This window comes from Stegostoma tigrinum, chromosome 28 (assembly GCF_030684315.1).
Source record: "Stegostoma tigrinum isolate sSteTig4 chromosome 28, sSteTig4.hap1, whole genome shotgun sequence".
NCBI lineage: Eukaryota > Metazoa > Chordata > Chondrichthyes > Orectolobiformes > Stegostomatidae > Stegostoma > Stegostoma tigrinum.
The window spans coordinates 30,904,906-30,920,395 of record NC_081381.1 but is presented as its reverse complement, the minus strand read 5'-3'; the positions used below and the strand labels follow the sequence as shown (position 1 = coordinate 30,920,395).

Genomic DNA, 15,490 nt, shown 5'->3' with positions numbered 1-15,490 from the left:
TGGGATTTTCCCTAGATCCTGAAAGATTACAATATTTTAAGAACTACTTGATCCTGCTGAAGCTGGATGTGGGTGTGGTGTGGGGAGAGAATAAAATTGCAGGGAGAGTCACTTGAAGGATCCATTGGTGAGTCTTTGTGTCATTCTCATGATGGTAACCAGCTGGATCAATGCCACTTCTTTTTAAAATTAAAACTTAATTCTCTGCTAACAGTTGCACAACCTACATGAAACTGAGTTTTACAAAGTAGAAGACCAGTTGCAATTCCTAACCATCCATCCATGCTGCACAGCAAACTTGATCAGCTACCCTCATAAGAACCAGCTTTGGAACCTGGCCAATGTGACTCAATAATTCTTTACCATTACTTTATGCACTGAGGAGTTGTTCCATTTAAACCTGATACCAGCGCTGCCTTTATTTGGTCATGTACAAACATGCTTTAAAGAATATTTGCTGATGTTTCGGTAAGTGCAGTGAGCTCTTAACAGTAGAGGTAGAACAGATATTAATGACTTGTTTGCTTTTCCAGATTTACACTGCTGTGTATTATGTTGTGGTGGATGTGATAATGGTCTCACTGTATATTTATTATGCAATAAAGAACAGGTCCAGACGAGGTGAGTGGCTTTTTGTTAAACTACTGTTTAATAATATTTCTTACTATTTTTGTTTCTGCCCAGATTCTCCTTTTTATCTCCAACCTAGGAAGTATACTTTTCGTACTGCATTGGATGTAGTTGCAGTTCGGTGTAGCCAGGCATGTGCATAATTTGGAATTGGCAAATCATACAAAACAAAAGGAGATGACTTCGCTGATTAGCTAGTGGCTACATTTGTCACCCTCTCACTGGATATAGTACTAAATTTCTTTTGGCTTTTACAAAATAAATAGCTATTGTTATTTATATATTGTATCCCTTTGGGGTGTAGATTTGGATCTTGATTTCAGTTGGCAAGATTATATATGAATTAAGTAGCTTTTTTTAGTTGCTGCAAAATATTCAACTGAAAAATGAAGTGCTGTACCTTGAGTTTCATTAAAATGTGTAGGAGGCTGAGGACAGAAGGGAAAGGGGAATAGCATGTAACTGGGAAACAGCTGGCAGCGCAGTAAAGAACTCACCCAAACCAGCTTTAATCTCCCAGTGTGGAGGAGACTTCACTGTGATCTGTGCTCCCACAATAACCTTGCCCTCCTATATTGCTCTGGTGAAGTTCAGCAGGAGCTTGAATAACCGCACCTTTCAATGACCTGAGAGACTGTCATTTTGGACGTGGTGGGATGAGAACGTAGGCAATCGGAAATCAATTTTGCCTGCTGAATCCAGCATCCTAACTTCCCTTTAGACAGTGGACGTTTCCTGAGACTGATTTTGTTTCTGCCAAATAAACCAAATAAAGTTCACCTTCAGATATGGTTGGAGAGGCAATGTGATGCCTAGATGAAAGTGAGTGATTTGTAAAGAGGGGTGCAAAGAATAATTTGAGGTCAGTGTTGGTAGAAATAATGCCTTATGTGATCACCCGAAAATGGATAAATCCATATGTAATTTTTTTTCTGAGCTTATATTATCAACTTTTTTTATGGATGTGTCTAAAGTCAACCAGTAAGTAATGTTTCAAATTTTCCTGAAAAATGAGCTAATGCACCCCCATCCAAACATTAATGCATCAATGTATAATCTGTTCAGTGTTAATTCGGAGAATTATCTAAAATGTTATGTTCGTGGGCCAAATTTAGGTTTATTAAAGTCAGCAGGGGCATAAATGGGAACATTTATCCCAAATCTTGTCAGGTAGGATATAATAATAACTTTAAATCCAATTCCAATCCACTTACTTCAGGCTTGATCTCCATTTTCAATTTCACCATGGCTGATCTGGGCCTTGGGAAAGCTCTACCAACTAAGGGAAGACTAGGATGCAGGATCCAAGCCAATTTTCAATTACCTGCATTCCCACCCACCACTTCCACATGACATTCTCTCCAGTGAGTGAAACGAGTCGTTCGTCTTTGCTCTATTTGAGGCTCAACAGAAGCACATGGGAGGCTGATTTTGAGACTAGGAGTCCAGAAGTGGAATGGGTGAGCCCTTTTGCTGTGTTGCCTGTTGCTTTCCATTTAAATCTGCACCCCTCTCCCCCTCTAATCAGAGACAATGTTTTAATGAAATTTGAGGAAAGCACCTCATTTTTTTAGGTAATTTGCAACCTTGCAATCAATCTTAAGTTCTACAATATCAGACCCCAACTATTGATCCTGTTGTTCAAATTGACATCCAGTGCTACTAATGACTTTTTTATGTTTCTGTGCACCAAAATCCCTTTATTCAGTTAATTTCTCCCACCTTTCACCCACTGACCCTATTCCCTCTTGTTCTTTCCTCCCGTCTTTCCCTGCACCCACCCCATCACTCATTTCCTGCTTATTGTTTAACACTAAGTGTCTTAACATTCTTTCAGTTCTGGAAAAAAAAATCATCAACTTGAAACTGCTTTTCTTGATGCTGTCAAACCTGCTGAGTATTTCCAGAATTCAGTTTTTATTTATAACTAACCACCACTGTCACTGAACAAAGGCCTCAAATAATGTATAAAAGTTCAAATATTTCAAATGTGCAAAGAATTCAAAGCTGTGGTTTCTTTCAGATGGAACTGTAATCAATACCATTGTTGTATTTGTGATGCTTGGAGCGACGGTCTCTTTGTTACCAGGGAACCATTTGGGGTCTTCAGTTCAGGACGTACCAAAGTTTACTAGGCGTTCTCTTTTGGCTTTTTCACACTTCTCCGCTAACCAGGTCAGTTCTAACTTGACCATCACCTCCTGTAAGAATAATACCATTTACTGAATCCCTACGTGTGTTGCAATGTCCACTCCCATCCTTTAAGGTACAGATGTCAATAATTCTGTCACCTGTAACAATTTTGTTTTGTGTATTTAAGTCCAGGCCAGCTATATATAAAATTGACTTATTCAGTCTATTTGTAAATTTTTATCTGGAAAAACTCCTCCTATTCTCTCCTAGCTCCTTTTGTCAAATATTAAGTATATGCTGAGTGTAGTTCCCCTGTTTGATTGTAGAGGGTGTCAACTTTGTGATAAACTGATTCAAGTAACTTGCTATTGTACCTTCTACCCTTCTGTTTTATTTTTCAGTACAGAAGTAGCCCTTTGAATAATTGGTTTGGAGACTTGGTCGTAACATTTTCTCCCAAACCAGCAGAATTGGTACAGTTCATTCAAATTCACCAACTCCCATTGCAGAGAAGAAAACTTCCAGTGCCATTCAGCAAGCATTTGTAATGTTGATTCTCTCTTTTTTGTGTTGTATTAAGCTGTTAATATTTCATCTGTATTGTTCCAAAATTCAGGAATTTACTACTCAAGAAATCATCGGATTTACAATTGGCTCCTTCTCATCTGTGCTCTACCTGATGTCAAGGTTACCACAGCTGTGCAGAAATGTGAGTGTTTATGGCTTTCAAACAGGTGGTTCCATAATGCAGTATTGAAACCTTGTGGTCCACCCCAAAGCCAACAAGCCTTGGTATCATAGCATTCCAACAGTATGGAAGCAGGTCATTTTGGCCTATTCCCATCTTATACTGATCCTCCAAACAGCATCCCACCCTGTCCCCATGACCCTGCATTTCCCATGGCTAATCCACATGGCTTGCATGTCCCTAGTCACTATGAGCAATTTAGCTTGGCTTTGGACTGGGGGAGGATGTGGGGAGAATGTGGAAACTCCACACAGACTATCACCCAAAGCTGTGATCTAACCTGGGTTCCTGGCACTGAGGCAGCAGTGCTAACCACTGAGCCACCATATAACACTTGAAGGAGCTTAGTGAATATTTGCTGCATTGCTGTTTTGTATTCTCTCTCTTTTTTTTAACAATATACTTTTCTCTTCCCCCCCCCCACTCCCCACCCCCACAGTGGAAAAGGAAGTCCACAGAAGGCATATCCCCTCTTCTCTTCACCCTGATGATTCTGGGAAATCTGACATATGGTCTGAGTGTGCTGCTGAAAGACCCAAGGAAAGGTCAAAGTGAGACGAATTATGTCGTACACCATCTTCCTTGGTTGATCGGTAGTTTGGGAACCATGGGATTCGACATGGTGGTATCCTTTAAGACATCACTGGCTGATCACATCAGAATGACAGGTTATGCAGATCATTTCAGACATCCCATTGGTGGCAGCAGACAAATCTACCACCCAATTCTGGATTGTGTTGTATGGTTCTGAAAGGCTGCCATTTGATGTCTAGTTTGAGTTACTGGTATTGGTCAGATTGATAGCTTTACTGTAGGTGGCCTGAGTGCATGCTGGGCTGGTGATCATTATTTGTAACAATCCAGTCAGTCCTTCTGAACCCTGTCGATATCACCCAGTCCTGAAATGTTATGATACACCTCTGGAGCTGGAGGAACTTGAACCTGACCACCTAGCCCAGATGTAGGGACAGAATTGTTGTACCACAAGCATCCTGTTCTGAGCACTATATGTTTTGTGTAAACTTTTTTTCCTCTTTGCGATATCAGTGCCACTGACAAGGTCAGCATGTGTTGTCTGTCCCTAATTGCCTTTGTACTGAATGGCTGTTGGGCTACTTGGGGATAGCTCAGAGTCCACCACATTGCTGTAGACAGGTTAGGAGTCCAGATGAGGTAAGGATGGCAGATTTCTGTCCCTTCAGGGTATTAATGAACCAGATGGGTTTTTACACCAGTCAAAAACATCATTATCGTCATTACTGAGACTAGCTTCCAGTCTGAGTTAATTAACTGAATTCAATCACCCTTCACCAACTGCGATGTACAATTTGAAACCAGGGCACAAGTCTAGGATCTGGATTTTTATCTCAGTGACCTGACCACAACAACATCATTTCCCCCTTGTATCTAAAGCTTACAAAAGTTATGTTGCCTGTCTCAATCTTGATTCAGATATGAAGAATGAACATGAGCATAGAACAGAAGAGTGACTTACTCGTTAAACCAAACTCTTAAAAAGTGCATTGTGTGCAATCGGGGAGGATACATCTGGAAATGAAATAAACAGTAAATGTGTCTTTCTACACACCCTTGACCTAACATCTTCACTGACCATTGGCTCTATCAAGTGTAATATTGGAACATTCAGCTGAGGGGAGCATGAGACAGTGAAATGTTCAATACTGTTATAATTGGACATTTACAGTGTTTGCTTAAAAAAAATTATCAATAGCTGCCTTATTTCTGGGGAATCTGTCAAGGATATTACTCATACAGCAAATTAACTTGAAATTCAGGGGAGAGTTTGGTCAGAAACCATGGCAGGTATCTTGTGAATGAGACTCCATGAACAGTGAGCCTTGACGTAAATGACCAGGTGGTGCATGATGGGTTTTTATGGTGGGTGGGTATGTGTGAGGGAAGAACCAGGAAAGGAGAGAGAAATGGTTGGCCATAAACTAGCAAACCAATGAGCTATTTGCATGGCTAGTCTGGAAGGAATTGTCTTGTGGGCAAAATGGAGGAGCAGGAGTTGAAGTTTGTTTCGAAATGTGTTCGATCAGACTAGAGGGAAGTTTACTGTGAATCCCAGTCTGATTGTACCTAACCTGGGTTGCTCGATGATGAGATGTTTCCTTTTATCTATGAATATGACTCAATTTGAGCAAACTTTTAAGAAAAATGGTTTTCTTGTCCTTAATGTTTTTTCAAAAAAAAACTGCAGATTTTGTTTCAATTCTTCATCTATCTAGAAGAGAAATCTGATGAAAGAAGACCATTGGTTTAATTCAAGTGGACATTGAGCTCCTTAGCAGTGAGGCAGTGCTTTCCAGTAACTGTGACCACCCTCTACGGAAAAATCTGTTAATTTTTTTTATTTTTTGAAAGCAATTTTGAAGCTGGACCTACCCAGGCCTTTGTTGGATTTCAAGCTGTTATTATAAGGAAATTATTTGGAAAAATTCTCCAACTTAATATCACCACCAGAGAGAGAGCTCCTCTGTAAGAGCAATTTTTTTGTGCATCATTACATTGCTACTGTAACTGAAGATAAATGTTCAATGCCTAACATTTAGACCTCGGATATCAATCAACACAACGCCATTGCCAAGGATGAAGTAGGTGCCAAATGCATCTAATCAAATCATCTCACTCCTTCACTCTGGACCAGTGGTTTTTATTTGGCTTTGACTGCACAACTACACCAGGTCATTCCTTCCTTCCTTCCCATGTGTAAGGAAGGCCATAATCAATCAACTGGAGGCAAGCTGCTTCTATACTAATCCAATCAGTAATGTGAATGTGTGGTTCTAAAGAGTAACTAACTGGAAATCTCCCATTCTACTTCAAACAATGTTACATCCAAAATGACTGCAGTTATTATCTATTGCAATCCAGTAAAACCATAGCAACTCTGGATAGCAAAAGAAACTTAACAATCTTCATTACTGCTAGATACAGTCTAGATTTTAGAATTTTATTGAATCCAGAACACTAAATATAAAAGGCCTCAACACACAAGAAGTGGTTTCAATCTGAAGGTATATTCCTGTCTGATATTATACTTGATCTTTCTGATTTGATTCCAGTCTTGGACTGACTTCGCTACAGCATTCCCAGGATGAGGAGGAAATCGACCACACCCCTGATTGTTATACAATAACTCTAACGGATAAGTGTCTGTCGACATTGAGTGTGAGAACATTGGTAGGTGGATAATCTGGTGCTTGCTGGCCAGGATCCCAATTGGAAATGCCCACTTGAACAAGGCTGCAGTAAGGGCAGAATTGTAGCCCAGCAAGGAGTTGATGCCCTGGAGGAGGTAGGGAGAAGTGGGAATCCAATCTGCTGGTGCTTGATTTTTTTAGACTTCAGTGGAGTCCGGTTCAGAGAAAATCTGGAGCTAAAAGCTGAGGTGTAGCTCGTGTGCTGGTTCTTCAGGCTGTATCTCACACCCGGGCAGGATGGGGTCTGATCTAGCCTGTTAATAGTTACCCAATCGAAGGAGGTCAACTAGGATTCTTCAGCCAGTCTTCGGGAGGCAGGAGCCAGCATAGTTGCTGGTTGCGGACTGGGTGAGTAGCACTCAAGTCTGAATTGGAGGTTTGGTGTGTATGAATGAGAACAGTCACAGTTCACCATATAGAGGTGGCCTGGCTGTAAAAGCCATTTCTTTAAACTTTTAGCCCTGACCTCATTTGGATGGTGAACCCACTGTCTTGTCACTGTCACGGTGGAGAAAATCACAATGAATGTGCACTTTCCTCATGGTGCCAGCTTTGCATCTGACAGTGCGATTCAAAGGCCTTCACTATCTCCATGCAATGGGCTGCTTGTAAACACAGCTATGGTTTAAAATGGTGTGAACTGGAACTGAAATACATGACTATGTTATGTATGACATTTACAATCAAGTCATTGAGATTTTTTTGCTTAAATTTGACGGATATGGTTGGAATTTTTAAAATATTTACCAGGATTCTGGAATTTTGATTTCAATCATCAGGGCCAATTCAGAATGTGAAAGATTTTTGTCTCCCGAAGGCTGAGGGAGCAGCAAAGCTTAGTTACACCAAAGGATTTAAATTTTAATGTTTTACTCATTTTAATCAGTATTCCTTTGACAGAATCCAGCTCCTAGGCTGCAAATTCCCTGTCTTAAGCTTACTTTTACTTGCTGCATCCCTGTGTTGAGATCAAGATTCAATGAATTATCTGTTCATAACCTAGTTTTAGTCAGAACTGTTACTTCCTTTAGTTTTCCTTTCCTCCTACATTTGGGCAAACTTTAAAGAGAAACAGAAATCCGACATGGTCTTCTTTTTCTCTTTCCATCTTGTCACTTGTTTACTCAATTAAAAATGATTTTGCACAGTACATTGTATTATTCCCCTTGACCTGTGTGTGTGTGGGCCAAAGGTATGTCCTCATTGTTCATTACTTTGCACTTTACATAAACAAATTATGTAAGTTTACTTGGTTTCTCATTCTGTCCAAAGATTCAACAAAACATTTTATTTCAAGTTGCCATATTTTTAAAAAACAGCTTCTAGGTTTTATCTACTGTATATTTGTTTGCCATTGAGAGTGACTTGTGCACACTTTAATAAAAAAGCATATCCAGACTTCTACCTGTGTGTAGCCAGCAGTTGGCTGCGCTCACTGCTTGCCTTCTGGGTCTGCACGAATTGAAAGAAATTTTCTATGGCCACCAGTTATCAAATAATTTGAAATTGGGATCTGATTGGCAAACAATTCCTTTATTTAATCTTAAAAGGAGAAAAGGGATTGATTGGTGATTGGTGAATGTCTTTAGCTATTGATAATGTTTAGCACTGGCAGACTGAGCCTGCCCGTTTAAATGCAAATAGTGGCAGCTTCATTATAATGCCAGAAACTGAAGTTTCAGTCTTTGCTTTTGCATTAGAAAGTTTTTTTTAAAAAAAAAAATCACAGATCTGGACTGTTGCATTGTGCGTTTGGTCCATTTCCCTGGGGTGCTCTGTCACCAAGGCCTAGCCAATGTCCTAACTGAAATGTGCATGGTGCTATTCTTGCTGCACATGTTTGCTGCCAGTGAAGTTTTATCACTAGTTTACTGGCATTGTTTTTAGAAATGCAACAGGTTGCACTAAAAGACAAAGTATATCTTTTAAATTGGAAAAACAGAAGCCCATTTTCTGGAACTATCTCAGGGAAGTGAGAGGTCCTGAACAACTATTTAAAATTGTTTGAATCATCATTAATCTCTCAGTTCTGAGTTGATTCCATGTTCTTTAATTCCTTGCATAACACAGCCCTGTCAATTTTTGGGCTTGATTTGTCAGTCAACGTCACTTATTCAATGCAGCTTACCAGCTTTTTCCAGGTTTACACTGATGTTTTTATGGTAAGAACTCTCCCCAAGTATTTCACAAACCATGCAAGGAAAATGATCACAACCACTTGGGGTTGCTTAAGACTAGAAGTTAGTCCCTAGATGAACTTTTTTTTAATATAAATCAGGTAAATTCTATGAAGTGTTACAATCAAAGGGCATTATCTTACAGTTAGGGCTTTACGCTGAAATCAGAGTGTCAGCAACAGGCCTTTAGAGCATGGGTGTCATTGGGACTCTAAATGAGTTTGGTTTTATGATTGAGTGTGTAGCTTCTGGGCAAAAGGATTTGTTGACTTATACGCAATTCATAGGACAGAATATTGTAGAAGTGCACAGCAGATTTTTCAGTTCTGGAAAAGGGAAGGCAGCTTAATGTTATTGGGGAGACTCACTGGGAGTTCCCACTTTGGATGTTCACCTCACTTGGATCATGATTTTGTTTCCAGAACAATGCTGAGAATCAGCTATGATACATTCGCCGTAGGAATCAGCCCTTGTCACTTTAGCAGTCAGTCCTTGCATGTTCAAATTACCTGATGTGTCTTGGCTGCCTGATTTGGAGGGATTTTCATTCTTCAAGTAAATGGTGCTAAGACAACTTGTAAATCATCAAATTGTAGGGTAACTATTTCATGATTCATTATGCATTACATTTTTTAATCTTATGAGACACAATTTATGATTTAGATTTTTCTTTTCACAATACATTTAAGATTCTTTTGAACTGTTTGTTTCTTTTTCAGTTGAAATAGTATTCAAGATTACTATAATGTAGAGGCTGTTTTATAATTGATGTAAACTAAAACAATTTCTGGGTTTATGATCCTTTTTGTTCAGCCTTGATATATTTGTGTTTTGTTTCTTCCTGAATATTCTTGTTTTAAATAGGATTGGCTCAGCAACATTCACTCAAGATAAAACTTGTTATTTGCAATCTGGAAAACATTTTTAATGGAGCAGATAAAATAGTTGTACTACCAGTTGCTAAATGCTTTGAAAGGGGGGACAAAGGAAGCAGTCTGGCCATATGTGATAGTGGGAACTCTTCATAGAATCATGCAGCAAAGCAGGAAGTTTTCAGCCCATCATGCAATGCCAGCTCTTAGAGGATGTCATCCAATTCTGCTTTTCTTTCTCGGTCCCTTCCCACCCAATAATCATGAAATGTTTTCAATTTCTAATTCTATTTTGAAAATTACTATTTAATCTGTTTTCACCAATTTTCAAGCCATTCTAGAGCATCCTAACTTCCCAAGTAAAATGAAGGGGATTTCTATCTGCTTCATTTGTAAATTTCCTTTATATCTGTGTGCTGGTGGAGATTGACTCTCCCAGCTGGATCGGGTGATACTGTTATCACTAACAAAATCTTTTCAACTTTGAGCATTACTCAATTTCTCCTTAACCTTTTCTGCTCTAAGAACAAGCTGCACTTTTCCAGTCTCTCCAATGACACAGCCCACTTCCACAGCACCCTTGGCATCCTTCAAAGTCTGGTGACTGGAACTAAATGCACTATTTCAGCAAAGGCCTGGTCAGTAAAGTTTATAGCACACCTAATAGGCTGAATTTCTGCTTTGCCCAGTAGGTGCCACTGTGGTCACATTGATATGTTGTGTCCAGATTGCAAGTTTGTTTCTTACACCAGTTGGAAAACAACAATCACTTATCTGAGGGAGGAATAAGTACGGTGACTGCTCTAGCTTTTTAGATGTTTAATTATAAATTTAACAGATTACGATAGTATGCACTAACTTCCTTGCTGTTGTATTTGCCCCTTTTTTTTTCAAAACCAGTGACTCCATGTGCTTTATTGACAACCTTTTCTTGGAGAGAATCTATTCAGCTGAATGAAGGTTCAGTCTACATCAATGCAGTACAGAAAAATAAGGATTTTCTGCACGTATAGGTGATTTAATTGCACTGACCCCTACAGTACTAGTCAGGATTAGCCTGTATTCATGTGGTTTTGGCCATTCTTAGACAAATTCAATGTGTTTCCAATTAATGCTCTTACAGATTTTTTAAAATTTTTAATTTAATTTAATTTCTTCTTATTGGTGTAATCCATACAAACTTATACATTTTTTAAACAAATTCCTCTGACATTTGTGTAATTGTTATTTTGTTTGAAAATTATTTTTAAACCTTTTTTGTCTTTTCACTTCTACAGTTAATGTTGTGATATGAGTTTTTTTATGTGCAGCAATGTATTAAATGGGACTGAATGACTTTGTTCTTGTGGTGTGGTCATGTGTCAAGCGCATTGCAAAAATGGAAACTGTTGTATTCCTTTCTTTCTTGTATCTCAAACTCTGAATCCCTGGTTGTTCTCCTGACAGTGTAGTAATATTCTGAGCTGTATAGGAAAGGACAAACACAGAAAACAGGAGCAAGATTAGGCCATTCAGCTCTTCGTACCTGCTCTGCTATTCTGTATGATCATGGCTGATCATCCCTGTTCTTGTTTTCTCCCCCACACCTTTTTTGTCCCTTTTGTCTTTAGAACTATGCATTACTCCTCCTCAAAAACATTCAGCATTTTGGCCTCCACTAATTTCTGTGGCAGAGAATTCCACAGGCTCACCACTCTGGATGAGGACACTTTTTCTGCAACTCAGTCGTAACTGGCCTTCTCCATATTCCTTGGTTTTGAAAACAAACTCAGATCCAATCCCTGGCTAATTAGTTGAGGTGATGAATGAAAGATGTGGTCGGGTTGGGGTGAAGTGTTCATCTACTTTTGGGGAGATAAAATGATACGTTTCACTCCAGGGAAGTGATTCTAATAAAAGGGATAATGAGTTCATGTATCTTGGAAAATAAATTTAGATATTTTTAAGGAATTAATCTCAAGTACAGATTCATTATGAATCATTATAAAAAGTTAGCAGGATCATTCTTAAAAGATGTAAATAAAAACCATTTGAGTTCCCTCTTCTGGAGGAATGGGATTGAAAAGTGGCAAAGTTTGCAGTGTAACTTAAATACTTATGATATTTCCATGTCACACAGAATTTTGAGGCATTGATTATTTTGTGGTGATATACAGCTGGAAATGGAAGAAAACTACTCTGAATGTGGAGGCTGGTGGGGTGGAAGGTGAGGACATGTTTGTGGAGTGTGGGGGAGGTGTGATCCCTATAGTAGGTGAGGGCAGAAATGTAGGGAATGGGTTGGACACAGTTGGATGGTGGGAATCTTCAATTGGCAAAAAGAAAGCATTGGAAGGAGGCCAGTAGGAGGTGGCATCATCAAACCAGATATGACGGACTCCTTCCCATTCTCTGTTTCTCCCTAACTAGGAAGTGGGGTCTGTAGTTGAGGAAGCTTATGGGGGTTGTGAGCTTATATGGGCAGCTTATTCCTGGAAATGGAGTGAGACCTGTCAAGAAAAGGAAGAGAAGAGTCTGAAATGGACAATGTGTAAGTGAGAGAAAGGTAGAAATTGGATATAAAATTGATGCAGTTATCCAGCTGTGGGCGAGTGCAGGAAGTAGTGCTCTGCAATCATCGGTGTCTCTGAGGAAGAGGGGTCTGATTTTAAAACAATGTTCCACAACCCCCACGAAAAGGTAGGCATAACTGGGAACCATTACAATGTCTTTGTGTATAGGGAAAGTGAGACAAATTTAAAGAAATTGCTCAATGAGTGGAGGGAAGAAATGTCCAGCCAGGGTGGAGGAAGGTGATGGCATAGAAACTTTGTGTTTGAGTTTGTTCCAGCAAGGAGAGGAGAGCCCTTCAACAACCTTGGTCTGAAACAAAGCTGTAGAGGGATTAGACCTCCGTCATTTGGAGGTGGTTCAGAAATTGAAAATTATTGCATAAGAAGAGGCTGGATAAAAGCTGGAGAGCAAAACAAAATCCAGAAAGCAAGAAATAATGGGTTTGCTAGGGCAGTTCTATTTGCGAATTTTTGGAAGAAAGTAGGCGGAACCAATGTGAGGTTGAGGGACTGGGTGTTAGAAAGCTGTCCAGAGGAGGAGTTCTGTGACAGTCTTGGAAAGAAGGGTCTCATGTTCAGTGATGGGATCATGGTCCAGGAAGAAGTGTTTGAGAGTTGGCATTCAGTCTCTGGTGGGCTTGATAAGCTTGATAACAAGTTCAGAGTTAGACCTGAGAGAACAAAGTGCAACATGTTCTGAGAGAGAGAGAGAGGGTAGAGTGGCTGAGGGAAATTGATGTGGCCAATGTCATGTTTAGACTTGGGTTTTGTTATCACATCTACTCAAGTACAAGAGTGCTATGCCATGCTTGAAATTCATTGAGGTGAGGCCACAAGTGGATAAACCTGAATTCTCTAATTCTTTTGGACAGAAATTGTTCATTGTCACTGATCAGGTCAGAGGGTGAGCAGTGCGATTAGAAGAAAGGATGGGGTCAAAGAGAACTGGGTGGGTGGAAAGATTGGGGTGGGGTGATGTTAGTCTTCATAAATTGCTGGAGTTTGAGTTCATTTAACACCCGACAAACATTATTTTTAAGAAAGTTTTTAAAAAAAAATGTTCTTAGTTCTTTTATTCACTGGAGATGATTTAAAAGCTTCAACTGGGATTGTTAATCCAGGAGACAAGAGATAGCCAGGCACAGAATTTGATTAGCTCCAAGTTATGAAAACACTGTTGATCTCCCAGGATTAAAATGTGTGTGAAAGAAGCTGAGATGGAGTAATGAGGATGAGAAAATGTGCGCCTTCTGGCAATTTCAGATCATCTTTCCAAGTAAGCCAGTCTCAAAACTGGGAGATGTTAGTCACAAAGAGTTAGCATGAAACTCCACTTGATGCAGCAGACAACTCCCACGTGACCATTTTGAGAATTCACAAATCTCATTATCTTCCTGAAGTGCCAGCCTAACGGCAATGAAACTAATTCAGAAGCTTCCCAATGTGTTTAATTAGCGTTACTACCTGTGGCTCTGGTTCATTTGATGAATCCACATCATGTCTTCAATCTTGACCCAATTCAGCAACAGATTGTCAGAGGAAAAAAGGTTGAGTTTAAGAGTCGAGCATAAAATTGATTTATTTGAATTGAGGAGACAAAAAAAATTAATGATCAATCCTTGTAATCCAGTAATAGGCAGGGTATTGCCTTCAATCCTGGATTAAGTTTATTTTGTGTTGTTCTCTCACTGTCCTGTATATGTTACATTTATTACGTTAATAGTTTTACAGAAAACTGGGTGGAAAATTTTGGGGCTTCTTCCAATTTGCATGCTATTCTGGGAACCATTTTCTTTTGCACTCCACAAGAACTGTTCTGCTGCCAGAACTAGATGCCTTCCTACGATCCCAGAGTCTCAACGGAATTCACCTAAACCCCATCAGGGAGCTGCCCTAAGCTCACCCAGAAAATATAAAACAAAGAACTTTGGATACTGGAGAAACTCAGCACTTTTGTCAGCATCTGGGGAACAGAGTTAATGTTGTTTTGTAGTGACTAATCAGAAGTGTTTGAAGAAAGGATTTGAACCCAGGTGCCCTGGCTCAAAGGTAGAGTCACTACTGCTGCACTACAATTGGCCCTTACGCTATATTTTATCACAATAACAGTAACCTGTTCCCCATTGTGAGTTACTTTTGTGTGATTGCTGTAAGTCATATATACCTTAAAGATTGAGAGTTTGATTAAACAGGAATTGTTCCTGAAAGGATTAACTGTTAGTTAACCACTAGTAGTTAAGAAAATAGACCATATGGTGTAGTAGTGAGCCACACGTACAGAGTTTGGGCACAGGTTGTGAACGTATTTTGGGGGTTTGGGGGAATAATTATGTCATGTTGATTTAGGGACATTTAGTGCAAATCCTAAACTCCACAGTGAAAGGACGGGGTAGATGAGCCCAAAACACAGGGAACACTGTTTCAAAATTAGGGCTGGCTCTTTAGGACTGAGATGGAAGCTAGGATGTATAGGACGGGCTGAAGGGCTAAAAGGTGAATATTTGACCGTTGCAATGAGAAAATAGATTGTATAGGATGGGAAAATCGACTGGGAAAGCTAATGATAATACTCGACAAGTTGCATAACCTTGAATGAGTCCTGTGAAAATTCCTTTACAGACCAAAGACAACACCTGCAGCTTTTTTCTCTGTAGCTGTGTGTTTTCTGTACCAGCCAGCAGTTTTGCCTTCTGTATCTGCTTGCTTTCTGCTGGCTATTTGTTACACTGTATGAGGGAGAGAGAGTTTCATTCCAAGTTTCTGGACTTGTCCTCTGACTGGAATTGTGAATGGCGTGAGGAATGAACCTAAGCCTCCAGACGAGCTGTCAGTGAAGGGGTCCCAATGGGCAGAAGGACATGAGATTTGTTGCTTCTTTTCTATTTATTATTACCACTTTAATCATTACTTAATAAACATTCATGTTTAGGCGAATCGCTGTTGTTGAGTCTTCTATTAATTATAGTGGTTCTATTAGATACATGTTGTGATCCAAGATATTTTTGGCAACAAGAGTGGGATTTGGGAAAATGTTTAAGAGAATGGAAAGGCAACCTGATGCTCCAGAGATCTTCTGTATTCTGGCAGGCTCTGGATTTGGGTCCATAGTTAACTTGTTAGCACATTTAGGACCTCTGCAAGAACGGGGGAT

At 39.6% G+C, this 15,490-nt stretch overlaps 1 protein-coding gene across 5 annotated transcripts in view; it reads left to right on the top strand.

Moving 5' to 3' along the window:
* Positions 1–15,229, top strand: part of slc66a1 (solute carrier family 66 member 1) — a 30,652-nt gene extending 15,423 nt beyond the window's left edge. For 3 of the 5 annotated variants that reach the window (XM_048561335.2, XM_048561334.2, XM_048561336.2), the window contains exons 4-8: positions 534–621; positions 2,654–2,805; positions 3,380–3,472; positions 3,951–4,136; positions 5,736–15,229. In XM_048561335.2, the coding sequence (XP_048417292.1) occupies positions 534–621; positions 2,654–2,805; positions 3,380–3,472; positions 3,951–4,136; positions 5,736–5,798 (582 nt within the window). In that variant the 3' untranslated portion in view covers positions 5,799–15,229. The remainder of the gene's footprint in view (positions 1–533; positions 622–2,653; positions 2,806–3,379; positions 3,473–3,950; positions 4,137–5,735) is intronic. The other 2 variants (XR_007250482.2, XM_048561337.2) reach the window with 2 other exon arrangements.
* Positions 15,230–15,490: the final 261 nt, after the last annotated feature.